Genomic DNA, 27,507 nt, shown 5'->3' with positions numbered 1-27,507 from the left:
AATCAAATTAATGTACTCTGAAAATCATAAACACTTTCTGCCCTCAGCTTTATCAGAAATCAAGTGGATATATAGAGAAACAAACTCATCAAGCATGATAACATCTCTAACATGTTTCTATGTGATGTAATAGCAGTTTTGAATAAAAATAGTATTTCATTTTAATTTTTCATCTCAAAAATTAAGAATGTATTCAGAAATTAAAATGCAATTAATGTAAAGGGTATGTGCTGACATGAACTTTAATATTTGGTTTCGAATTTGTTTGGAACAAATTTCAGTTAAAAAAGAGGCTTTTGCATAATAAAGAATAAAAATGGACCTTTATTAGGGAAAAAAGATAATAAAAGTAATTAATAGTAATAATAATAATAATTAACATAAATATCTAACATGCACAGAGCAGGACATGAGATTAGAAGATATATTTTCATTACTCTTAACAGGTATGCTATTTTCAAGTTAATTTTCATTCATATTGCAGAGAGAAAATATCATTGTTTTTATGCATATATTATTATAATGCATTCTATTTTAATTATAAAATCAAAACAATTTAAGCGTGTTGTAGGAAGTTTTATGCATTAACACCAGATGTAATAAATATCCACTAGTTGTCAAGCTTGAAAAATTATGCAAAAAATATTCTCTGTTATTATTTCTATGATGATGTTTTTTTTTTTTTTTTTTTTTTTTGATGAATATAAAATTTTTGTGGCTGCACGGCTGCACTGCTTCAAAAAGATTTTATTTTAATGAGCTTGTTTGGAAATTTTTAGCATCTTCAACCGTTCTTTCAAACAGGCTTTTCGTTCTGGTGGTTTTTCAGCTACCTTCAAAGCTTTGTTAATACTTTCTGATAGCATTAACAACCGTAATGTATGTGAACTTTCAGTAGAATTTACTTTAACACCATTTGGAAGTGCTTGAGGCAGTGGGGGTGGATGCATCTCGATAGTTGAGTCAATTTCTTCATATAAAGTTAATCCATCGACACTTTCTTTGCGGTCTAAATTGTCATATACATGCTCACATAGGTCAAAAGTATCAGAATCTTGAAATGACCAGTCATTTACATTAATCTCTTTTGTGAAATCGTGCATAGCTTTGTTATTGCCTTGTTTGAAATTTTTGGGTGTGCACTCCAATGCTTTATCTGTGATAGGCTGACTTCCAGAACATTCTGATTCAATAACACCATAGCTTTGCATGGAGTTTTTGGAAGTACTATCCAGTTCTTTTAAATTGTCTATGATGAGTTGTCGTTCTTTATTTTTTCCTTTAAGGACACCATATAATGGAATATCACCCTCTAAAGTAAGTTCCTTTACATTTTGTAACCTGTCAAAATGCGAAAACTTTGTAATGTAAGCATATTCTTGTGCAATATTGGAGTAAATATGGTCTTTTGAATTAATAATTGGCTTTGAAACAATTGTTTTGTTTTCCAAAGGAGACTCCTTTGTGTTAATCAGTACCATTTGAATCCATTCTGTGGTCTCTTTGATGGTAGGACTGTAAAACTGCAAGATTTTGTAATTGCCATCTATCCTATAGAAATAAAAATTTGAGTTATATTTCTGTTGGATTTGTAGGCATACTGAAGTGTAAGTATTATTTGACGTACGATGGGCTATGCCGTAGTAAATCCATTGGTAAGGTTACATGCATTTATAGGTTTTTTTAACGAATTTTTGTCTGTAAAAGTCCCTAATTTCTGCCCCCAAACCGACAAAGGTTCTTATTTTACTCATCTGATATTTGTCTTTTTTTTTTTTTTTCTTTATTACTGTCAGTCTGAGTGTAAATTTTTGGCAATGCATTGATATGTATTTGATGGATTAACATTTGAATTCTTTTGAAATTATGCTGCGCTAAATTTGGCGATTTCATTATCAGTTTGTATACAGCATATTTTATTTGGAGATTTGTGAAATTTTGACTATTTTTGTTTTGCAAACATAATAACATTGATAAATATCATAAAAATAATAATATATTAAAATTATATGTAAGAAATAACATTAAAATATTTTTATTTTCCCCTACCATATTTTAAGGTGACATTATTTTCCATTTGGCGATTTGGGAGTATTCTGATTCTGAAAAATAAGCAAGACTATAAAACACAGTTTCCAGGCTAAAATTGTAATTTATCTTAAAAATTGAGAAACACCGGAGCCGGGCTTTGGCGCAATTTAAGCACTGCACCAAAATAAGGTTATTTTTATTTTTATTTTTTTGCTTAATTTTGAAAGTCTAGTCTTTGATTAAGACACAATAACACGCCGAATAAATACTGATTCAGAAGTCAAACAACAAAAATCAGCGTTAATTCACAAAAGTTAAATTTCTGCAAAATATGTGCAACTTTATAGCTAATTGATGGAAAGAAGGGAATGACAACAGAATTTTTATAATCTCCTAAAATAAGAGTGTGGCTTTTAGTGTGTTGAGATGAGAATTTTTTAACTGCTTGATTAATAATGTTGGGTGAAAAGCCCCTGTCAATAGCTATTGCTTTTGAATAATTTAGTTCTTCATCAAGGGCTAGTTTGGAGGAGCAAACTTGAAGAGCACGGAAAACATAGGAATAAAATGAAGCTAACTTTTGTTTAGTCGGATGACATGATTTAAAGTGTGGTGGAAGGCAAACCGATGAAGGTTTACGGTAAACTTTAGTACTGAAGTTGGATGTGTTACGTGTGACCAGAATGTCGAGAAACGGAAGAGAATTGCAAGTCTCAAGTTAAAAAGTGAACTGAATAGCAGGATCAATAGAATTCATTGTTGAAAGAACTTTATTTAAATCATCTTTATTACCTTCAAACAGGGTAAAAGTATCGTCTACGTAGCGGAACCATGCCGGGAAGTTTAAAGTTTCAAACAATTTTGATTCATAATAATGCATGTAGATATCAGCCAGGATGGGACTGAGGGGGCTTCCCATGGCTAATCCCTCAGTTTGCTTGTAATATTTATTTTGGAAAACAAAATGTGTTTGTTTCAAACAGAGTTGAGTGAGAGAAATTAGCTCATCAATTTCGATGCAAGAGAAATGAAATTCGCGAAGTCTGGTTTCTAGACATCTTAATGCACCCTCCACTGGGACATTGGTGAATAATGATTTTACATCAAAAGAAACCATGAGTAAATTACGAGGAGAAATGTTTTTAACCTTTTTTACAAACTCTATTGAATTTTTTATGGTGTAAATGTTATTGTCTAATAGAGTGGAAATTCTAGAAACTAAATATTTAGCTAATGGATACGAGGCAGTACCTAAATTTGATACAATAGGGCGGAAAGGAATACCACTTTTATGAATTTTCGGAAGAGCATATAATCTGGCACAATTCGCAACAGATGGGATAAGCGAATGTTTTAAGTTGCTTGAAATGATTTGCGAAGATTTGATCGCAGTTTTTATTTTGGATAAGTCCGAAGGTGAAGGATCTTTAGGGATCGGATTATATGGTCCTTCGTTTAAGAGTTTAGTGACACCATCGATGTAAGTGTTCTTATCCATGACGACTATCTGGCCACCTTTGTCGGCCTTTGAAATGACAATATCCGGGTTAGAATGAATCTCGCGCATTGTAGCTCTTTCTCGCAGTTAGATTTGGTTTCAAAGTTTATTATTGAATTTCACATTATGAGCGATAAGATGCCTAATCATTTCTTTCTGTGAATCTGAAACTTTACTGAACTTGAAAGCTTTTTCGATAGGAGCCAAAATCTTTGGAATCGAGGGTTTACAGGTTTGTGAGAAGTTAAAATTATATTTTAGAATTCTCTCTTGTTCTTCTGAAAGACTAACATTAGAAATATTAACTATTGGCTTGATGTTTACAATGGGAAGATTTTTTGAACTACTTGAACTGGAAGACTGTAAAAGAAGTTTTTCGAATTTAACTGCAAGGGTGTTTTTATGACGGTTAATTGCATTCTCCGTTCTAGACCAAGACTTTTGTTCAAGGGCAGTGAATTTTGGATATGTTTTAGCGAGTTCCAGATGAAGCTTATAGAGTTCATGTTCAATTTTGGACAATTGTTGACGTGTATCCCTTATCACGGACCGAAGTAAGGCAAGTTTGCAATTTAACAGAATTCTTGAAACGGGACTCGAAGGTTTTTGATTAGATTTGATTTGAATAAAATTGGGGATCAATTTTTTACATTTACATTTAAGTAAAAAGTCAAGATGATTCAGGAATTTTTGCCGTTTCAGGCGTAATTTAGTGAAACGATTAACGGATGAAGGCATGATAAACAATGCAGAAAATCAAACTAAATTAACTGAGCAATAATAAATTACACACAAAATAGCAGAAAAATCCCTCACTGAAATTAATAGAAAACAAAATGTTTGTAAGCAAAATGCATGAAATCAGACAAGCAAAGCACAATATCCAAATGTACAAAACATAAACATAACTTGAAAATTGCAAAAATGTAACTCAACTCTGTTTGAAACAAACACATTTTGTTTTCCAAAATAAATATTACAAGCAAACTGAGGGATTAGCCATGGGAAGCCCCCTCAGTCCCATCCTGGCTGATATCTACATGCATTATTATGAATCAAAATTGTTTGAAACTTTAAACTTCCCGGCATGGTTCCGCTACGTAGACGATACTTTTACCCTGTTTGAAGGTAATAAAGATGATTTAAATAGAGTTCTTTCAACAATGAATTCTATTGATCCTGCTATTCAGTTCACTTTTTAACTTGAGACTTGCAATTCTCTTCCGTTTCTCGACATTCTGGTCACACGTAACACATCCAACTTCAGTACTACAGTTTACCGTAAACCTTCATAGGTTTGCCTTCCACCACACTTTAAATCATGTCATCCGACTAAACAAAAGTTAGCTTCATTTTATTCCTATGTTTTCCGTGCTCTTCAAGTTTGCTCCTCCAAACTAGCCCTTGATGAAGAACTAAATTATTTAAAAGCAATAGCTATTGACAGGGGCTTTTCACCCAACATTATTAATCAAGCAGTTAAAAAATTCTCATCTCAACACACTAAAAGCCACACTCTTATTTTAGGAGATTATAAAAATTCTGTTGTCATTCCCTTCTTTCCATCAATTAGCTATAAAGTTGCACATATTTTGCAGAAATTTAACTTTCGGGTTGTTTACTCTCCCATCAATAAAATTCCAACTTCTATACTCAAGGACCCCATTCCGGATATGAATTCCTGCGGTATTTATAGGATTCCTTGCCAGTGCGGTTTAATTTACATTGGCCAAACTAAGAGAGCCTTAAAATTTCGCGTCAAAGAACATGAGGCATATGTTAGAAAAAAGGAAACACAGAAGTCTTCTGTTGCTCAACATTGTTGGTCCGAAAATCACACTTTCAATTTTTCTGCTGCCAAAATTATTCAAAAAACATCTTCCATTGGAGAACTGGATTTTCTAGAGGCATTTCACATTCATAAAAATCTTTCTGTTCTAGTTAACGATCCTAATTCCAATCCAAATTTGCCTTCGGCTTTTAGAGAAATTATGTTTTAGTTCTGGTTTCGCCAACAGATGGCGCCACTTGCTTATTCTTGTCCAGGCTTTCTTATCTTATCTAAACATTATTTCCTATCTTGTTCATTTGCGGTTTTGCAGCTGAAGATGATGGTTCGGTAAAACCATCGAAACTAGTCCTGTGAAAATTTTGTGAATTAACGCTGATTTTTGTTGTTTGACTTCTGAATCAGTATTTATTCGGCGTGTTATTGTGTCTTAATTATAGAAGCCCCAAACAGGCTTACATTTTGCTTTCTTTTTTGCACGTGGTGTGGCCGCCATTTTGTGATTGTAGGAGTTTCGGTGAGTACATTTTTGCAATTTTCAAGTTATGTTTATGTTTTGTACATTTGGATATTGTGCTTTGCTTGTCTGATTTCATGCATTTTGCTTACAAACATTTTGTTTTCTATTAATTTCAGTGAGGGATTTTTCTGCTATTTTGTGTGTACTTTATTATTGCTCAGTTAATTTAGTTTGATTTTCTGCATTGTTTATCATGCCTTCATCCGTTAATCGTTTCACTAAATTACGCCTGAAACGGCAAAAATTCCTGAATCATCTTGACTTTTTACTTAAATGTAAATGTAAAAAATTGATCCCCAATTTTATTCAAATCAAATCTAATCAAAAACCTTCGAGTCGCGTTTCAAGAATTCTGTTAAATTGCAAACTTGCCTTACTTCGGTCCGTGATAAGGGATACACGTCAACAATTGTCCAAAATTGAACATGAACTCTATAAGCTTCATCTGGAACTCGCTAAAACATATCCAAAATTCACTGCCCTTGAACAAAAGTCTTGGTCTAGAACGGAGAATGCAATTAACCGTCATAAAAACACCCTTGCAGTTAAATTCGAAAAACTTCTTTTACAGTCTTCCAGTTCAAGTAGTTCAAAAAATCTTCCCATTGTAAACATCAAGCCAATAGTTAATATTTCTAATGTTAGTCTTTCAGAAGAACAAGAGAGAATTCTAAAATATAATTTTAACTTCTCACAAACCTGTAAACCCTCGATTCCAAAGATTTTGGCTCCTATCGAAAAAGCTTTCAAGTTCAGTAAAGTTTCAGATTCACAGAAAGAAATGATTAGGCATCTTATCGCTCATAATGTGAAATTCAATAATAAACCTTTGAAACCAAATCTAACTGCGAGAGAAAGAGCTACAATGCGCGAGATTCATTCTAACCCGGATATTGTCATTTCAAAGGCCGACAAAGGTGGCCAGATAATCGTCATGGATAAGAACACTTACATCGATGGTGTCACTAAACTCTTAAACGAAGGACCATATAATCCGATCCCTAAAGATCCTTCACCTTCGGACTTATCCAAAATAAAAACTGCGATCAAATCTTCGCAAATCATTTCAAGCAACTTAAAACATTCGCTTATCCCATCTGTTGCGAATTGTGCCAGATTATATGCTCTTCCGAAAATTCATAAAAGTGGTATTCCTTTCCGCCCTATTGTATCAAATTTAGGTACTGCCTCGTATCCATTAGCTAAATATTTAGTTTCTAGAATTTCCACTCTATTAGACAATAACATTTACACCATAAAAAATTCAATAGAGTTTGTAAAAAAGGTTAAAAACATTTCTCCTCGTAATTTACTCATGGTTTCTTTTGATGTAAAATCATTATTCACCAATGTCCCAGTGGAGGGTGCATTAAGATGTCTAGAAACCAGACTTCGCGAATTTCATTTCTCTTGCATCGAAATTGATGAGCTAATTTCTCTCACTCAACTCTGTTTGAAACAAACACATTTTGTTTTCCAAAATAAATATTACAAGCAAACTGAGGGATTAGCCATGGGAAGCCCCCTCAGTCCCATCCTGGCTGATATCTACATGCATTATTATGAATCAAAATTGTTTGAAACTTTAAACTTCCCGGCATGGTTCCGCTACGTAGACGATACTTTTACCCTGTTTGAAGGTAATAAAGATGATTTAAATAGAGTTCTTTCAACAATGAATTCTATTGATTCTGCTATTCAGTTCACTTTTTAACTTGAGACTTGCAATTCTCTTCCGTTTCTCGACATTCTGGTCACACGTAACACATCCAACTTCAGTACTACAATTTACCGTAAACCTTCATCGGTTTGCCTTCCACCACACTTTAAATCATGTCATCCGACTAAACAAAAGTTAGCTTCATTTTATTCCTATGTTTTCCGTGCTCTTCAAGTTTGCTCCTCCAAACTAGCCCTTGATGAAGAACTAAATTATTCAAAAGCAATAGCTATTGACAGGGGCTTTTCACCCAACATTATTAATCAAGCAGTTAAAAAATTCTCATCTCAACACACTAAAAGCCACACTCTTATTTTAGGAGATTATAAAAATTCTGTTGTCATTCCCTTCTTTCCATCAATTAGCTATAAAGTTGCACATATTTTGCAGAAATTTAACTTTCGGGTTGTTTACTCTCCCATCAATAAAATTCCAACTTCTATACTCAAGGACCCCATTCCGGATATGAATTCCTGCGGTATTTATAGGATTCCTTGCCAGTGCGGTTTAATTTACATTGGCCAAACTAAGAGAGCCTTAAAATTTCGCGTCAAAGAACATGAGGCATATGTTAGAAAAAAGGAAACACAGAAGTCTTCTGTTGCTCAACATTGTTGGTCCGAAAATCACACTTTCAATTTTTCTGCTGCCAAAATTATTCAAAAAACATCTTCCATTGGAGAACTGGATTTTCTAGAGGCATTTCACATTCATAAAAATCTTTCTGTTCTAGTTAACGATCCTAATTCCAATCCAAATTTGCCTTCGGCTTTTAGAGAAATTATGTTTTAGTTCTGGTTTCGCCAACAAATGGCGCCACTTGCTTATTCTTGTCCAGGCTTTCTTATCTTATCTAAACATTATTTCCTATCTTGTTCATTTGCGGTTTTGCAGCTGAAGATGATGGTTCGGTAAAACCATCGAAACTAGTCCTGTGAAAATTTTGTGAATTAACGCTGATTTTTGTTGTTTGACTTCTGAATCAGTCTAGTTATTGGTTAACAAAATGCTTATGCTCATATGATACTTACGTTATAGTGTAAATATAGTCGTATAAAAGAGTGTACCAAAATAATGTTTACACACCTTGACCCTGAACAACAAACTATTAAAATGATTTGTTTCTATATTTTTGTATTTGAAGCTGTAATAGCATGTGTAATATATGGGAGCAAGTTCTCAGTTTTAATCCTTCATATATTAGTGTGTAATAGTGTGGATTTCAAGTACTTAGCTCAATGGTACTCACCCTTTTTTGGTGCTGGGGCACACAAGACAATTTCAGAAAGCGAAGCGGGCACATAAAATTTCCGTCTCGGGTAATATTCAAGCCATCCCTTGGCGATATTATCACGTTACTAGTTAACGCTAGTTCGTAAGAAAAAAAACGCACCCTTATAAAGAAGATCGAAAAAATGAATCGAGATAAAATTACAATATACATTTCATGCATAAAGTTTTTATTACTTACAATATAATTGTGTCTTGTCTGTTCATGGTGTTTCACTTAATGCGATTTTTGACACTGAATTTCGTCCACTAACACTAACATTGACGTTAGGTGCTTATGCTGAGGTTCTCGCACGCGAGCAATTGTCGAAATACGAATTAGTGAGCCTGCTCCGGTTCTTCGAATTGATAATGCTCATGGTTGGAAATAGGTATTTGCAGAGGAAGGTAGACTCAAAAACAAGATTTGATTTTATATGCAACACTTCTTAAGAATGGAAAGCTGTTCTTTTCTACAAGTTTCGAGAAGTCTCGAGAATGTGACATTAAAAAACAAAAATCTATTCTTTCTGCTATTATCTGCTTCTACTACTATTCAATATGTGTAAGAATTATTATGGGACACGCTGTACTGTAAATCTGAAATTTAAAATCATTTGGCAAGTTATAAAAATTACTTTTCTACATAATAAATGACAAGAGAAGTACTTACCAGCTAAAAACTAGGGTAAACACTCCAGCATTTTCTCCCACTTTTCTTAATAACTGAACATCTTGTATACTATTTGTTTGCCACTCGATTAAGGACACACCATTATGAGGATGTATAAGTTTGAGTATGGAACCATTAAATGCAAGCCTTCCATAGGCACCCAATAGTCCCATCGAAAAACTTTCTGCACTGTCCACAAGGGAAACTTCATGGCTGCTAGCTTTGGAAGCAAGAAAGAGAAATTATCAATCAGTATCAATTTTTATTAATGTTTACAATGTTCGTACGCTGCAGATTAATGGTCTTTTGATTTTTGAAAAATTTAAAAAGAATGAATTAACTTCTAAAAATGTTCAGGAGTTTGATTTCTAATCAGAAATGAGACCACTCTCTGGCATTTTAGTAATTTTTCTCCTTTATCCGTTTATAATTGCAATCATTAATCTATAAAAACATTTCAAGATTTAATGCTCTTTTCAGCAAATATGTTCAGAAGATTACAGTAGATTCAGCTTATCGAAGACATAATTGTTATATTAATTATCGAAGACTAATATTTCCGATCTAAAACTGTAAAAGTATTAATTCAATTGATTTATGAATTAAAGTAGAAAGAAATGTGTATTCAGCGATAATTTTTCCCTTTTCTTTTATTTAACTGTTTCCTCTTTAACTTCCTTTCCAGTACCAATATATTATGAAAGATATGGCCAAACTACGGTCGTTTGATCGTTTAACTGCGGCTCCCGAACGGTATATGTATTCTTTTGACCCCTTAAAGGCCAAATCCTTGCTACAAATTGTTTTATTTTTAAATAATGTAAAATATATTTTGAAATTGAAATCGTGATATGCGTCTTTAAGTCAGTAATTTTATTTTTTTAATTACAGAATATTTCTGATAATTTAAATGTTTTCAAACTGTAAGCCGTGCTGCGTTAATCATCGGAATAACAAACAAAAATGGTAAATAATTACTCTCATAGCCTTATTACTTTTAAAAAGCAAACGTTGTCTATCGGGACACTACAGAAGGCAAACACATAAGTCATAATGCATTATTTTTCCTTCCCAAATAAATTTTATTACGTGCAGTCTTAGACTCATGTAATCTCTGTACTTCTCCGCAGCTGCATTCCAAAGATTCGTTGTTCTTTACAGGTTACTGCTTTTATTCGATTCTCAGATGTCTTGGTAACAATTGAAGAAACATCTTTCGGAAATTGAAAAGTGCTGTCCGCGTAGAAACTATTTATATTTGAGAAAGAGTTTCAACTCTCGAGGATTCCTGTACAGGCTTCTAACGGGCGAGACAAAAATTTTTTAATCGCACTTGATAAGCAGACCTATCTAAGTCTTGAGATGTAAGGAAGTGAATTAGAAGTTAAAATGAATTGCTCTTACGCCCACAAACCAGTTTGTATAGTCATTAAATTTATCGATACAAGAGATGTGAAAAATTCGCAATGCTCTCGCCGGAATTCGAACTCCTTACCTTCCGATTACACTTCGGACGTGCTTCCAGTTTCACAACAAAGGCACGAGGAAACGAAGAAAATAACAAGGTAATTGTTTTGTATATTTTTCTGCATAATGTTTACTCGCAGTAACATGTTCTTAGCACATTTAACTCTTTCATGATAATTACCTGGTAATTCTAAGCAGATATCATCACTTACTTATGATTACGTACATCGGAAATTTTGGGGTTGCCAGGAGGATTGATCTCACCAGGTTGATATGAATTTCCTATTTGATTCAATGTTTCTGATCTATGTTTCGTTAGTAACAGATTTCGAGACACGAATCTTTCACTTCCTTCTTACCCCAGATGCCTGCAGACTCCATTTCAAGTATTCGTCGTTTCTAAACACCCTACTCGACAGAGGGAATGAACACTTGCTTTCACCTCAAATTTTAATCAACAAATGATGCAAATAGCTTATATTTCTGCTTATAAGACGAGGTGTACAAATTTTATTGTTTTAGCATGTATCTGTTCTATAAGACGACCCTCAGACTATCAACGGCCTATGAACTCAGTTTAAATCAGAGATGATCATTTGAAACAAATTATTATTATTATTATTATTTTTTTTTTCATCTGACAGCACTGCCTATAAAAGCACGTGCCGAATCACGAATGTACCTCTAACAAGTTTCGTTGTAATCTATATCGTGTGTTCAAGCAACTTGCAATGCAATCAGAGTAAAATTTGTAAACTGGGGACCTAATCACGGAACCGATGAAAAGAAAGAAATGTGAAGCAAACTCAAGTTAAACGTTATAAGATATTTCTCCAGCTTTACTAGCGTGCCTTCGTGATGTAGTGTTCTGCACGGTGGGCCGGTATTCCAGAGGTCCGTGGTTCGATTCCCGCCGAAAGCGTTGCTCATTTTTCATCTTTCCTGCTTCCAAAAGTACATAATGTCTCTACAAAATCATAAAGCAGACTTAAAATGAAATAACTATTGTGCAGCAAGGGCTTTCGACGTAACAGAGAAGATAGAAAGAGACTAGAGAAAGAGTGAAGATGATGCTATTAAGAATGTCAATGAAAAAATGTTCTGTCAGGAGAGGAATACCGTGCTGGCCAGATTTAGAAAATAACGTTGCAGAATGGGTACAAAAGAACAGAGTCAGAATTTGCTATGTTGATACAAGAAATGTGATTAGAGCTATAGTGTGTGAGTTTTGGCTCGGTAAATGTACTTAGAAGATATGACTCCATATTGTTGAAACACAATTTATTAACACATCTATTTATTAACACAACTATTCATTAAAACAGAAAACATATACATAAATATTTGAACATCCTTACACTTGAGCTAAGGGCAATCTGGGAGAGTTCGTTGGTTGCGCTGGCAGTTATTACGAAAAGAACCTGACGTTATCAGCCGTAGCTAGAGTTTTCAGCGCTCGGGGACAACTGAAGACTTTGCCCCCCTTTCTGTGCCGAAAAATGGAAAACATTTCATTCTAAAATTTCGTAACATCAATTTGGCGCCCACTGGATGCTGCGCCCAGAGACAAATGTTCTCCTTGCCCCACTCTATCTACACCACTGTTGCTGAGAAAGCCGTGATGCACTTGATGTGACGGGAGAAAGTATCAGAATTTCCTGCAAGAGGTCTTGTCAGAATTGCTGGAGGATGTTACTGTTCCAGCGATTATTCGGCGTCGTATGTGTTCTACTATGATGAGCACCACCCCATTTATGACAGGATTGCAAGCAAGGAACTACCTGGATATAACCTTTTTGGTCAGATGAATTGGGCAAAGTGGTCAGATAAACCTAAGCTTTAGGATTATTCAACCTATTGTGTTTCAGTTTTTTTGGGGGGGGATTATGTAAAGAACCTTGTTTATGAAACGTTTGAATCTAATGAGAAACTCGTCGTCGGAATTTCTGTGTATACAGCAGCTATGTAACATGTTTCTAGTTTCTTAAGGAAGTCCATCAATCCCTCCATCGCCATTTTTTGTTGATGGTTATTACGTATTCAAGCAGTTATTGTAGTTATACGTCATTATAATTATTTTTCATCTTTTCTATTATTCCCTTGTTTGCTCTTCACTTTCTTGCCATCACAGGCCCTTTATGTTCCAACTTGTACCATGCATTTTACGTCAAAAATTTCAGTATGTTCTGCCACCTCGTAAAGTTAATCTTATCTTGTCTAAAACATCCTATATATAATCTGTGTGAAATACCCTGCCTTTAAAGGCGGAAAATCAGCTGCTTCGGATTTTATCTATGCGTCATTACAGAATTGTCTTTTACGCATGTTATTTTTCTAAAGCACATAACAAGAGATTATCACTTAGGGACATTTCCAGAGAATAATCCCATACCAAAAAGATAATTGCTTCATGGATAATTTTTGCTGTGCGTGGTTTGGAAGAATCTCACTTTTGTTCTGTCAACTAGTGTTAGCTATTTTTGATGCAGAGGAAGTTGTGCGCTTTCGAATTGTCGAATGAAGGTTTCGCCATCGTTTGCCCTTGAAACAAAAGTTTATAAGTTTGTAGTATACTATATCACCCATTTTCCATAATATGCAAAGTTTCTTGAGAAAGAGTGGAGGCTTTGCATCCAGTCAATGGGACTGTTTAGAGATGGTGTATTGGGCCCATTTCTCATTACACATCAGTATGAAATCTAGAAAAGATTCATTCTTATGATGAGCACAAGAAGAGTTTTGAGGTTGTTTGCCCGTATTAATTCTTGCAGTTCCCTTTTGCTCAACTTCCTCATCTTTCAAAGTTCTTCCAGATGCAAGTGGGTGGTTTCAGTAACTACGTTCAACAGGAGTAAACCGGGGTACTCAGCCGGCGGAAGTGACGTCACAGAAAAGGGGCGTGGGCAGTATCCAGAGAGGCCTGGAACCGGAAGTGACGACACTAGCGCCATATTGTATCACGTGATGGAATGACATCATCAAACTTTCGTTTTTATTCTGTGGCAACAATTTTATCTTTTCAAAGTTTTTATTTTTTGTGGCAACGAGCTCTGGAGAAACGTGTTTGGCATGACATGACTTTTAATTTATTATTTTTAATTATTTAACACGTGACTAATTATTTAATACGTCATAAATTTTTAATTACTTTCTCTTTTTTAATAAGCATTTTAATTATTTAGTACGTCATTATTTTAATTATTACCTTTAATTAATTTTCATGGAATTTAATATTATTTTCCCTGAATTTTAAAAATAACTCTACGAGCGGGATTCGAACCCGCCATCTCTAAGATGAAAGACCTGAACGTTACCACATGGCTACCCGGTCGACTTATCAGATTTGTTATTTGAAACACTCTTTGTCCCTTTGACTCTTTTGTACCATTGATGTCATAAGGCTGAAAGTCTGCGCATGCGCTTTGACATGAAAACCGCGTCACACATTTGTTTTTACACGACGGGTAGGATTTCTTTTGGCTTCTTAATCATTACTTTATTCATTGCTGTTTTAAATGTAAGATTTGCTCACAGTTTAATTTTTTTATTATTAAGATATTTTTAATTGTTTTCATTTTTCATCTCATTCTTACAATTTTTAAAGTTATTAGTTAATTTATTAATTTTTTATTTCATTTTTTTTTCCTTTCCCAATTATAAATTTTATTTTTAACTTTCGCAAATTGAAGTTTACTTCCACAAAAGTGAATTTAAATTTTCTTTTTACATTTTATCTTGCAAAGTTTTTTTTCTTTTTTTTTTTTTTTCCAAATTTAATCCTTTTTGTATTTTTACTTTAATTTTTTTTATATTTAACTTTCTTTTTTTGGTTTTACAAAAGCAATATTTTTACGAAATTGTTTTTCTCTTTTTTTTTTTTTTCAAATTTATTCCTTTTTGTATTTTTACTTTAATTTATTTTTATATTTAACTTTTGTTTTTAGTTTTACAAAAGTAGTATTTTATTTTTACGAATTTATTTTTTTCCTTTTCACTTTTTTATTTTTCAAATTTTTTTTTTTTCAAATTTATTCCTTTTTGTATTTTTATATTTTTTTTATTTACATTTAACTTTTTTACTTTAAAAAGGTTTTTTTTTTTTGTTTAAACTTTTTTTTACAAAATTAATATCTATTTTTACAAATTTAATTTTTCCTTTCCGCTTTTTATTTTAAAAAAAGGTGTTACTACATTTTTGACTTTATTTTTTTACAAAAGTAATATTTAGTTTCATAAGTTAAATTTTTTTTTTTTTTTTTAGTTTTTTGTTTTTTCTCTTATGCATTTTACTTCCAAAAGTAATTTTTTTTTCCCTTTCCTTTAAATTTTTTTGTTACATTTTTATTTTACCTTTAACTTTTCCCCCTTGTTTTAAGTACAACATCATGATACACTTTCATTTCTCCAAAAGTAAACTTACCTACATTTCTCCGTCTTTGAAATTTTAAGCTGGAATTTATATGCATATAACTTCACTAGATAATATTTTCTGTAACTTTAAACCAATATACACAATGTTCATTCTATATAGTTTAACTATATGCTCTACATAGTTTAACTGGAATACTACATTTCTTACTTTTTTACTACTAAGTTGGAGATACTCAGAACTTTTCCTTCTAATGTATTGTACTAACTATTAATGACTGTATTAACTTTTTGGCAAACTATACAAAACTTCGCTGATTTTCTTTTACACTTCTTGCTTTTATTTAAAAGATTCACCAAACTATGTCTGACAAATGTAATTTTTACACTTTCCATTTACACATTTACCCTTATATTTAAATTATAAAACAAATTCATGCTGTATTTCTGATTCCTTCCCCCCCCCAAAAAAAAAAATTAAATATAGTCTTATACAAATTTCGTTATTTCAAGACCTACTGACTTTATACAAATCTTATAAGGAGCAATAAATTTTCATGGTATGAAGTCCACTCAAACCAATGCATAGGGCATTTCTACCCAGTTAAGTTTAGATACATACCAATAGTACTTCATTTCTTCTTATTTTACTCTACAGACATTGATACATATATATATATATATATATATATTCAGAACACTCCCTTTTATTCAGTAAGATTCATTTATACTACTAACACAAATTTTGGTAACTCTTTGAAATATTTTACAAAAATATCTTGAATTTTCTTGCACATATCCTACTTAAATCACCAAACATACATTGAAACTTGATTTTTCCTTCACGTGAAAACGTCACACAAATTCTTAATACGATTCCACGATTTACCGCAGAACTTTATAAACACTACTATTTTCCGTGGAAATGGCATACTTTTCCTATATATGTGCGACTGTTCTAATAAATTACATTACTAACAAGTGTTAATAAAATCCCTAGTTATATAGGAATTATCTTGAATGTCTCCTTAATCTGAAATGCAAAATGTAACCCATGTGCAAAAATAGAGCAAGTTTATCTTAAAAAGTTCTCCAAGAATACATCTTTTTCTCGGTCCTTACCTGCTTTTCTGTATTTATCACTCAAGTTCATTGTGTACCTATCTTTTATCTAATTTGTGAAGTATTCCTGTTTGAATACTAACATTTGAATTTGTTTAACTGATTTTAAAGTACATGTATATTTTGTTCAATGCGTGGGGAAATGAGGAACTGTGGTACTGAGTATTCTAAGCATTCCATACTGCATTTTCTTAAGAGTACAGTCAGTTAAAAGAGAAAATGCTTTTCGTACTTTGTGAAAATTTTATTTACGTGTCATGCTCAAGATAAATAAAAAAATGTTATACATGTGCGCAGGACTGTGTGACTCCAATGTTTAATTAAAATAATGCTTTTTGAAAGTGGGAGCTTTCTTATGACATATTAAAAATGCGTTAAAATTTTTAAAGTGGGTGACTATAGTAGATTATTATATGGAGTTTCTGTCATTATTACCTATTTTGTATAATTATTTGTGTGTAATTTTATTTACTATCTATGAGAAGCTAAATGTCAAAAAAGCTGTAAAAGTTCATTATTAAGCAATGTCAGTTTGAAATTTTCTATCTTAAAATTATTTATGTTATGTCTTTTAAGTTAATTACTATGTTGGATCATTATTTGGAACTCTACTCAATATTTCATGTAATGTATCAAAACTATGTAGGAGTTATTTGTCAGGTATGATAAATTAAATTTCATTCTCAAAAGGCTGTAAGAGTTCAGTGCTGAATAAATTATTGACAATGTGAAATATGGTTATTTTTCAGTTAAGTTACAATGAATACGTTAAAAATATTCCAAGTTAAGAAATTTTTGTATTCCAAGTTGGGAAAAAGGCGATAAAGTTTCATTTCCATGGCTAAATATTAATTCCATGTGTATATGAATATTAATTCCATGTGTGTAAGAATATTAATTCCATGTGTCCCACGTGACTTTAAGTTCTCCTTCACAAAATGTGACTATAATTCAAATTTAAAATAATACGTTACAATGTGGATATTCTTCTCTATAGTTAAAATATAATTCAATCTTCTGTACCTTGTTAAGAGAGTAAGGCTGTGATAAGTTCAAATAGAGTAGTGTTTATAAAGTTCTGCGGTAAATGGTGGAATCATATTAAGAATCCGAGTGACGTAAAGAGTTGGCAAAATTTGTGTCAGTAGTATAAATGAATCTGAATAAAAGGGAGTGTTCTAAATATAAATGTATATATATATATATATGTATCAATGTCTGTAGAGTAAAATAAGAAGAAATGAAGTACTATTGGTATGTATCTAAACTTAACTGGGTAGAAATGCCCTATGCATTGGTTTGAGTGGACTTCATACCATGAAAATTTATTGCTCCTTATAAGATTTGTATAAAGTGAGTAGGTCTTGAAATAACGAAATTTGTATAAGACTATATTTAATTTTTGGGGGAAAAGGAATCAGAAATACAGCATGAATTTGTTTTAGAATTTAAATATAAGGGTAAATGTGTAAATGGAAAGTGTAAAAATTACATTTGTCAGACATAGTTTGGTGAATCCTTTGAATAAAAGCAAGAAGTGTAAAAGAAAATCAGCGAAGTTTTGTATAGTTGGCCAAAAAGTTAATACAGTCATTAATAGTTAGTACAATACATTAGAAGGAAAAGTTCTGAGTATCTCCAACTTAGTAGTAAAAAAGTAAGAAATGTAGTTAAACTACGTAGCGTATTCGGAAACTAAGTACTGTTTCATTCTAGCGCTGTCGCAGCTCTGTGGTAGGCGTCCCGCGCATGCGCACTAGTCTTTCTTGTTCACTGACTTTCAATTGTCGCCATTTTGGTTGCTCTATGTTGTGTTTTCAGTTTGCTGTGCACATTCAAAATGTTTAAGACGATTAGTTCTCCCGCTGACTGTGAGATTCGTGCCGTGATTAAATTTTTGAACGCGAGGAATGTTAAACCGCCCGAAATTTATCGTCAAGTGACAGAAGTTTACGGTGAATACGCGATAAGTGATGTAATGGTGAGAAAGTGGGTAAGAATGTTTAATGCATGTCAAACAAATGTCAACGCCGAGGCTCGGAGTGGTCGGCCTTCTGTTGTCACCGATGATTTGGTGAGGAAAGTTGATGAAGCAATTCATGAAAACAGACGCTTGACAATGACAACTCTTTCAGAGGCATTTCCACAAATTTCACGTACTGTTTTGTTCGAAATTGTGTCTGACCGCTTGAATTATCGCAAACTGTGTTCCCGATGGGTTCCAAAATGCTCACTGATTTTCACAAAACAAAGCGACTTGGTAGTGCCCTGACATTTCTCACACGGTACAGTGATGAGGGAGAAAACTTTTTAAACCAAATTGTGACAGGTGATGAAACTTGGGTGTGTCATTTCGCACCAGAATCGAAACAACAATCGATGGAGTGGAGACACACTCATTCTCCGAAAAAACAAAAGTTCAAAGTGACAATGTCATCACAAAAAACACGTGCACTGTCTTCTGGGATAGGAAAGGCGTTTTGCTTACTGAATTTCTTCCCAGAGGTGAAACCATTAATGCGGCACGATATTGTGAGACTTTAACAAAACTAAGGCGTGCCATTCAAAACAAACGAAGAGGAATGCTCAGTAAAGGAATTGTGTTTGCTCCATGACAATGCTCGGCGCCATACTGCTGGTGTCACTCAATGGTTAATTCGACAGTTTTCATTGGGAGCAGTTCGATCACCCGCCGTACAGCCCGGACTTGGCGCCGTCCGACTATCACTTGTTCCTGCACATGAAGCGCGAGCTTGGTGGCAAGCGCTTTGGATCTGACGATGACACTTTGGATCACCCGCTATGACAAGTGTTTGATCATTGGCGGAAAACTATGTTGAAAAATAGTTTGTTTAAGACATGTATTTTCATGTAAAAATAAAATTGGATTCGAAAAAAAATATTTTACTATTTTTTTTTTCTTTCTTTCAAAACGGTACTTAGTTTCCGAATACGCCTCGTATATAGAGTATATAGTTAAACTATATAGAATGAACATTGTGCATATTGGTTTAAAGTTACAGAAAAATATTATCTAGTGAAGTTATATGCATGTAAATTCCAGCTTAAAATTTCAAAGACGGAGAAATGTAGGTAAGTTTACTTTTGGAGAAATGAAAGTGTAACATGATGTTGTATTTAAAAACAAGGGGAAAAAGTTAAGGGTAAAATAAAAATGTAACAAAAAAATTTAAAGGAAAGGGGGAAAATAAAATTTACTCTTGGAAGTAAAATGCATAAGGGAAAAAAACAGAAAACTGCATTTGTGTAAACAAAAAACTCAAAAAAAAAAAAAAAAAAAAAAAATTAAACTTATGAAACTAAATATTACTTTTGTAAAAAAATAAAATTAAAAATGTAGTAAACACTTTTTTTTAAAAAATAAAAAGCGGAAAGGAAAAAATTAAATTTGTAAAAATAGATATTAATTTCGTAAAAAAAGTTTAAACAAAAAAAAAAAAAACCTTTTTAAAGTAAAGTTAAATGTAAATAAAAAAATAATATAAAAATACAAAAAGGAATAAATTTGAAAAAGAAATTTGCAAACTAAAACAGTGAAAAGAAAAAAAAAAATAAATTCGTAAAAACAAAATATTACTTTTGTAAAACCAAAAAAAAAAGTTAAGTATAAAAAAAAATTAAAGTAAAAATGCAAAAAGGAATAAATTTGAAAAAAAAAAAAAAAGAAAAAAAATTCGTAAAAATATTACTTTTGTAAAACCAAAAAAAAAAAGAAAGTTATATATATAAAAAAATTAAAGTAAAAAATACAAAAAGGAATAAATTTGAAAAAAAAAAAAACCACTTTGCAAGATAAAAAGTAAAAAGAAAATTTAAATTCACTTTTGTGGAAGTAAACGTCAATTTGCGAAAGTTAAAAATAAAATTTGTTTGGGAAAGGGAAAAAAAAATGAAATAAAAATTAATAAATTAACTAATAACTTAAAAAATAGTAAGAATGAGATGAAAAATGAAAATAATTAAAATATCTGAATAATAAAAAAATTAAACTGTGGGAAAATCTTACATTTAAAACAGCAATGAATAAATAATGATTAAGAAGCCTAAAGAAATCTTAGCCGTCATGTAAAAACAAATGTGTGACGCGGTTTTCATGTCAAAGCGCATGCGCAGACTTTCAGCCTTATGACATCAATGGTGCAAAAATGTCAAAGAGACAAAGAGGGTTTCAAACAAGGAGGTTAGAGTAGAAGGAGGGAAGGTTCAACTCAAACGGTGAAGCTTGGCGGCCATGTTACTGTTATCGCTGTGACTTGTGCAAGGAAGTCTGCAATTGCAATATATTTTTTTTTTCTTTTAATTGTGAAGCATGTCAGCTTGTGTTTCATATGGATGCACAAATCCATTTTCGAAAACCATTCCTGGGATTACGTTTCACTCGTAAGTATTGATTTTCTTTTTTTTTATATAATTTGATAAATATGTTAAAAAAATCACAATGTCATGTTGTTTTCTTTTCAGATGTGAAAAAAAATAATCAAAATATGTTAAATACATTTTAATGTTTCTGTTTATAGCTGGTATCTTCGTCCCCTAACATACAATGATATATGCCAGGATTTAAACTGTATAATTTGAACGTTTTAAGCATTTCGTTTTATAATTTTCATGAAACGTAAGAAATCAATTGTTACTATTTTTAGGAATTGTAAAGGTGTTAAATAAAGCAATGCTTTTCTTTATGTATTAATTATTACTCAATTCACGCGCATAAACTGAAATCATTGAATTCACATAAATCTGTTTTATTTTATTAATATTTATTTTCTTGTTGTTATAAGTTGTTGGTCGTGAAAAGAATCTATTTAAAACTTTCATTTTAAAAAAATGCAACCTATGACTATGTTTTAGATAATTATTTGCTATTAATTTCAGGTTAAAATAATTCTTTAATAAATTAGGATAATATTGTAAATAAATGAGAAATATCCCTTCTTAAAGAAAAAATTGGAATGTACGCCCGACAGGTTACTAATGAAACTAAACAAATTCTTGAAATATGCAGAAACATCATTTTTAAAGGCTTTAATGTTATGCCCATGCATTTAGATTTTGAACTATTTCTTAATGATTTTCTGTACGTAGTAAATTATGGATATCATCTTAATAACTTTAAAACAAAAAAACAACTAACAATAGCGAAGCGTTTCATTATAAATTTAACATATTTTTACTCTAAAATGCATGCACGGAACAGCTTAAAAACACGTAGATATGTTTTGAAGTTACAAACATGGACGCCGCTTGTTCGGTGGAGTTTCATTCCCCGATAGAGGAGGAAACTGTAAACCCTCCCTCCTTCTATTCTAACCTCCTTGGTTTCAAATAACAAGTTTGATAAGACCACCGGGTAACCATGTGGTAACGTTCAGGTCTTTCATCTTAGAGATGGCGGGTTCGAATCCCGTTCGTGGAGTTATTTTTAAAATTCAGGGAAAATATTATTAAATTCCATAAAAATTAATTAAAGGTAATAATTAAAATAATGACGTACTAAATGATTAAAATGCTTATTAAAAAAGAGTAAATAATTAAAAATTAATGACGTATTAAATAATTAGTCACGTGTTAAATAATTAAAAATAATAAATTAAAAGTCATGTCATGCCAAACACGTGGCTCCAGAGCTCGTTGCCACAAAAAACAAAAACTTTTGAAAACATAAAATCGTTGCCACAGAATAAAAACGAAAGTTTGATGATGTCATTCCATCACGTGATATAATAAGATGGCGCTAGTGCCATCACTGAGTACCTCGGCTTACTACTTTCAACGTTTATGAAAGTTTCAGACAAGTAAGGAATCTTCACTGATAGCGCTTTTCGAATTAACTTCGTTAATGCTAATGGTCTCCAGGACCATGATACCCATCATCCAACTTTTCTCTGCCAGAATGGAATTTTTGAAATCATTTTCTTGCAGCATGCCTCAGAAGCATTTATGCGGAATTTGTACTCATGAGAAAAACTTACTAGAATAACGCTATTGTGTACAAGCATAAATAAGGCGCTTTTCAATACAGTGAAAACGCAACTAATCTCTGAAGTTTTCCAGATAGTGAGCGTCACCCATGAACTTTTTGTTGCATGCATATGTGTCATTTGTGCATGTACATGCGCGATCATATTAGCTGTACATACGCGAGTTTGTGTCATTAGTATATATAAATACATGATTATATTAGCTTTCGCAATGAACCTCATTGCAAAACGGCAGAATATTTTGGATTACTTTTATAGACATACTAACCTTTATTTATTTCACCAGGTAACAAAGGAGGCCAAAGACCATTTCTTATAGTCAACATCCATTCTTGAGACTCCTCTTCGTTATCGGCTGCCAAATAGAGCAGCACATTTATTCCCGACACCAAAGCCCAGCTTCGCAAAGGTCTGGAGCGAGAGTTGTTGCGAAAAATATTCAAACCCTCTTTTGGAGCTTTTATTTGTGTTGGAATTTCCGATCCACAAGAAATATCTAAAATCAGTTTTGCTGTACTTGCCTGAGAAATGCAGACTGAAGCTGTTGCCCATACTCTTTGCCATACCTTTAAAAAATGGTGTATATGTAAAGAACTGTATTTGAAAGAAAGCCCTACATTTAACTCGATTTTAAATAATATATTTATCTCTTTGAAAATTAACAAAACTATGAAAGGGAACGCTTCAAACTGTTAATTACAAACTTTTATCTGATACTATTTTATTATGTGTTCATTTTAATTATTGAAGCAGCATAGGTGCTACTGTTTTCACTATTGAAGAACTTAGCGCCCGCAAGAAAATCGCGTCTTGTTCGTATACAAAGTTCTTACTATTCCATAAAATATTTCATTTCATCTTCTAATTGTCGCTGGGCCATAAAAATACTGTAATTAAATTTTAGTCCAGTCCTCACTTGAAGTTGCTGTGGAAAACGTCATTTGTAAATGTCGAGTACTTACAATTAAATATGAGTAAATGTTACTGTGAATGAATAATTTTTGATTTTTCAGAGCAGTTTGCTATTTTTAGTCACTTCTAAATAAAATAGAGTAATCAAATAATATTCATTTGTTCTCATTTTCTGTAAGGAAGAAGAAATATCCTTCAATTTGTTATAAAAAACATCAAGCTGAATCCTTTCCCTTCGAGGATTGAAATCTTATTGCAATAAGCATCGGCTATCTCTTTCCGACGTCACCGAAATAAATTTCTGTTATTAGAAAAACATATTCTATTTAAGCGTTGTAGACAACACCCCATTTCTGAAACTGTATACTTAAGGGGAGGGAATAAAAAAAATTAGAATTCCTATGGTAAAAAAGAGAATAGAGGCACAGGTATACATAAATATAGAAATATCGGAAATTCTAAACAAAGGAGTTCTCTGATGGTTAATGATAATTGCTCAGTGCCTGCTTACTTCATGTTAACACATTAAACGCCAAATCTATTTTGGTTTCTCTTTCGTCCCTATGGATGGATTAGGCGTTAACATGTTAAACATAGACCTAGTGAAAGTAAACTGCGTAGCGAAATTTAAACTGCAAGTGACGCATGAAACATAAAACAGTAATCAGGCAGCAGGATGTTAGTTTTATATAGACGAATGAAACATGCAGCAAGGGAATCAAAGAATGCACACTCTTGAAAAAAAAAAAAAAAAAAAAAAAACATCCTGAAATATGCAGTCGTTTCGCAGAATGACACTGAAATATCCAACAAAGGGGAAAGAATAACTGTGAGTTTTAAAATGGAGAACAAAACAATAAATAGATGTCATTTTCTCATGAAAAAATTGATTGGAATTCTTATAAGCCTAAAAGATACGCAAAGACAAATTAATGATAATAAATTACTTTGAAATTATTCACCTTCTCAGGTATAAGCCGCATTATAATGTTGTTAAAACATTTAGAGTATAAAAAATGCAGTCTATACACGCTTAAATACGTTATATTCTTTTCATATAAATTGCTCAAATATATATTTTTTACACTATTTCTCTTATAGGCTAAAAATTATTTTTCGAAGATTCTTATCTTTGGATTACTTAATTTACTGAATGTATGCGATAATGTTTTAAGAAACGGACAGATTTGTTATCTATTTTTAAATAAGTTTATGACAGCTTTCTAATATGGTGAAATCTACAGTTAATTCGTTACAGTTAGTTCTTAAGTTACAATTAGTTCGGTTTACAAGCAGAAGGGAGACCCCTGTAGATCAAAAACACTGCAATGATGTAAAGGTATTCTTTACTTGAGACATGTAATCTGATATGAAATTTTCTAGTTAAAAAATAATAAAATAAAATGTTGAAAAATATCAATTTATCTTAAGATAAATTAAGTCTCCTCTTCTCCTTTTTTTAATGATAGCAGCAGCTAAGCCGAATTTTGTCGTTTACCTTGAACACGCCATTTCTAATTAGCAAGAAGAAGATGCATTAAGATTAGGTAATCTATGGCAAAGCAATGGAGTTAGAACAGCATAGTTAAAGCGACTGATATGTGCCTAAACAGAGGGATGCTTTCATGAAGGAATTTGTAAAGGAAACTGGCTACTATTCAAATTACATATGGCAAAAAGGCACAAAGACTACTATGCAGCCAGCCCTTTTGCTAGGATTTGAACCTGCGCGCAGCTATCAGTGTTCAGCTTTTTTTAGCGCTCAACCGCTGGTAGGCCCCAAAAGGAAGAATAAATCGATGAGCACTAGCCATCGATTCACTCAATCTATAAATCCTTAACTTTCATTTTTTTTCATGTACTTTTATTTAATAATTATTTACATAGTCGTATCTTATTTTCAGTAGAAAGCTAGCTTGAACTTGATGTTATCATAAAGGAGGAAAAAACATGTTAGTGGCCTTAAAAATAAATTTTACGAACTGACATAACATTTAGACTAAATCTGAACTCTGAGATTCTGGGGTTCTTTGAGGAAGATCATAAAAGGTACTTTGAAGGGAACACCAAACAACAAAAGAAACCGTAGTTTTATTTTTACATAATCATGTTTTCTATTTTAGAGCAATCCCTTAATTCCTTTTATTGAAATACGACCGTTATGTTTTATTATTGCTTGTTTTGTTATTGTTATTGTTTTATTATTGTAGGGGGCAAAGTTAATTAAATATGCTAATGCAAGTTTTGTCCAAATTATTATGTTTCATAAGTAATGCCATTTATAATCACACATCAAGAGAACAACTAATAGAACAGCCATTATGATATCTATTTTGCTTACTTACTAGAAAAAATCACTATTCATATATAACAATAAATAATACAGTCAATAGACCCAAATAGACCAAACCCAAATCTGATTGTGGGCTGTAAGCTGCAATAATCATAACTGCAAGCTGTTTTAAATTAAATGCAAATTAATTATATTTTTTTCGTTATATTTTATAAAATCTATTCATATTTGCTACATGTTTTCTATGCAAAATGCTTACAAAGTGATAGCTATTTGAAACAGGTTTCTTTATTACCTTTGCTTTGAAATATCTTATTTCTAGTACATTACACATATACTATTTCCACCTCTGAAACATTGTTCAATATTCATGATTAGATTTGAAGAAACTTTTGGCGGTTCCATCTTTGAAGAATTTTATTACTGTCTTCATCTCGCATACCGAATTTATGAAGTATGTATTAAACGATTAAAATTCTGTCTTACTTTTTCCAGAGGTATAACGTTAATTTAAAAAAAAAAAATTATGAAAATTCCTTTGCGAGTTACAATCGCATTGTCTGAATTCCAAATTTACCTTAAAATTTTCTGTTAATTTAGCATGATTTTATTGATTGATTAATTAAGTTGATATTTACCTTGTAAAATTTAACTTCTGGACTTCCAGCCGGTGCTTTTATATCTAAATATCCTTCTCGTAAAACTTCCTTCATTCCTTTGGTGTCCATTTTCCTCGTCAGATTAATCTTTTGTGCAGTTATTATCATTGTTTTTCTAATCTCAGGTACATTATTTTCTCTGATAAAGAATACATATGTTTTGTAAAAGCGATAATCTGAAACAAAAAACTAATCTAGAAGCACGCCAGATCAAAGTGTAAGATAAAAATGTGTGTCAAATATCTCGACTAAAATAATGCCTTGATTTCTCATTCGTTTTTTCGTATTTATTTTATAAGTCTTAAAAACAATTACTAAATAAATGTGTCATAATACATATCGAACAAAATATATTTTTATTGCTGCTTTGTTTTCATACATACGTCATATTTGCTTACATTATAAAATAAATACGTCAGCAAAATAAATATCAGCATAACTGTAAATAGGCTTAATTCACAAAATTCAGCAAGCCAGACCAAGATTTCCTTAAATTAATGAAAAAATTTTGTATTTTTGCTTGAATTGTTTATATTTATACCTTATGACGAACAAATGATATATTGCAAAATTTTATAGAATTACTTGGTAACTAATCTTTGCGATTTTAAACTTAGCTTTGGATAAAGGTAAATTGTTGATTAAAAGTTTCTCCTAAGAACTACACAGAATTGATAGAAACTGCAAATTATGGACACATAAAGTTTTTTTTATTTAATGTTTTGTGTAGAACATGTACGTAATTTGGATAACATAAGAGCATGATTACTTATTCACAAGATTTTGAAAATATTCAAAGTTTGTAACTGCTTTTAAAATTCGGACATAGATTAAATTTCTATACGAAATGTAGTATAATACGTATATAAAATAAAAAATAGGTGCATGAAATTAGCAGTAGCTCTTATATCTTCATTTTAATTACGGTATTTCCCCTTTCTGTTCTAAAAATAACAATTGCTTATAATAGTTTTCTCTGAACTACATAATGTCTAGATTAATCCATATATTATGAATTTTACATAGCTTATCTTTTTACATAATGCTGGTGACGTAAATTGAAATAAAACTCAAACAGCCAATAATGAATTTACAGCACTGTTAAGCATCCAGTCAAACGCATTGTAACCAAAACTTAACCAGTCTGAATTAAGATTTCATCCTGAACAATGCACTTCACTCTT

At 31.9% G+C, this 27,507-nt stretch overlaps 1 protein-coding gene across 1 annotated transcript; it reads right to left on the bottom strand.

Annotated features, from left to right (window-relative positions):
• Positions 1-304: 304 nt before the first annotated feature.
• On the bottom strand, positions 305-26,424 carry LOC118205183 (uncharacterized). Its single transcript, XM_035377478.2, has 4 exons — positions 26,303-26,424; positions 22,728-23,025; positions 9,501-9,720; positions 305-1,551 (listed from the first exon to the last, which is right to left on the bottom strand). Exons 1-4 carry the CDS (start codon positions 26,390-26,392, stop codon positions 753-755), a joined length of 1,407 nt encoding a protein of 468 aa, XP_035233369.2. The 5' UTR covers positions 26,393-26,424; the 3' UTR covers positions 305-752.
• Between the last annotated feature and the right edge of the window lie 1,083 nt (positions 26,425-27,507).

Source organism: Stegodyphus dumicola, chromosome 4, assembly GCF_044657685.1.
Source record: "Stegodyphus dumicola isolate Sdum_Otavi_A_Nest chromosome 4, ASM4465768v1".
NCBI lineage: Eukaryota > Metazoa > Arthropoda > Arachnida > Araneae > Eresidae > Stegodyphus > Stegodyphus dumicola.
The sequence above is the reverse complement of the archived record's forward strand: the minus strand, read 5'-3'. Positions and strand labels throughout refer to the sequence as shown.

Bases quoted from the DNA above. Each gene is read 5' to 3' on its own strand.
- LOC118205183 (XM_035377478.2), bottom strand. From the start codon at position 26,392: ATGGACACCAAAGGAATGAAGGAAGTTTTACGAGAAGGATATTTAGAT. The intron at 23,026-26,302 runs GTAAATATCAAC...CATTTTTTAAAG, and splicing joins CAGAAGTTAAATTTTACAAG to GTATGGCAAAGAGTATGGGC. The intron at 9,721-22,727 runs GTTAGTATGTCT...TTGCTTCCAAAG, and splicing joins ACCTGGTGAAATAAATAAAG to CTAGCAGCCATGAAGTTTCC.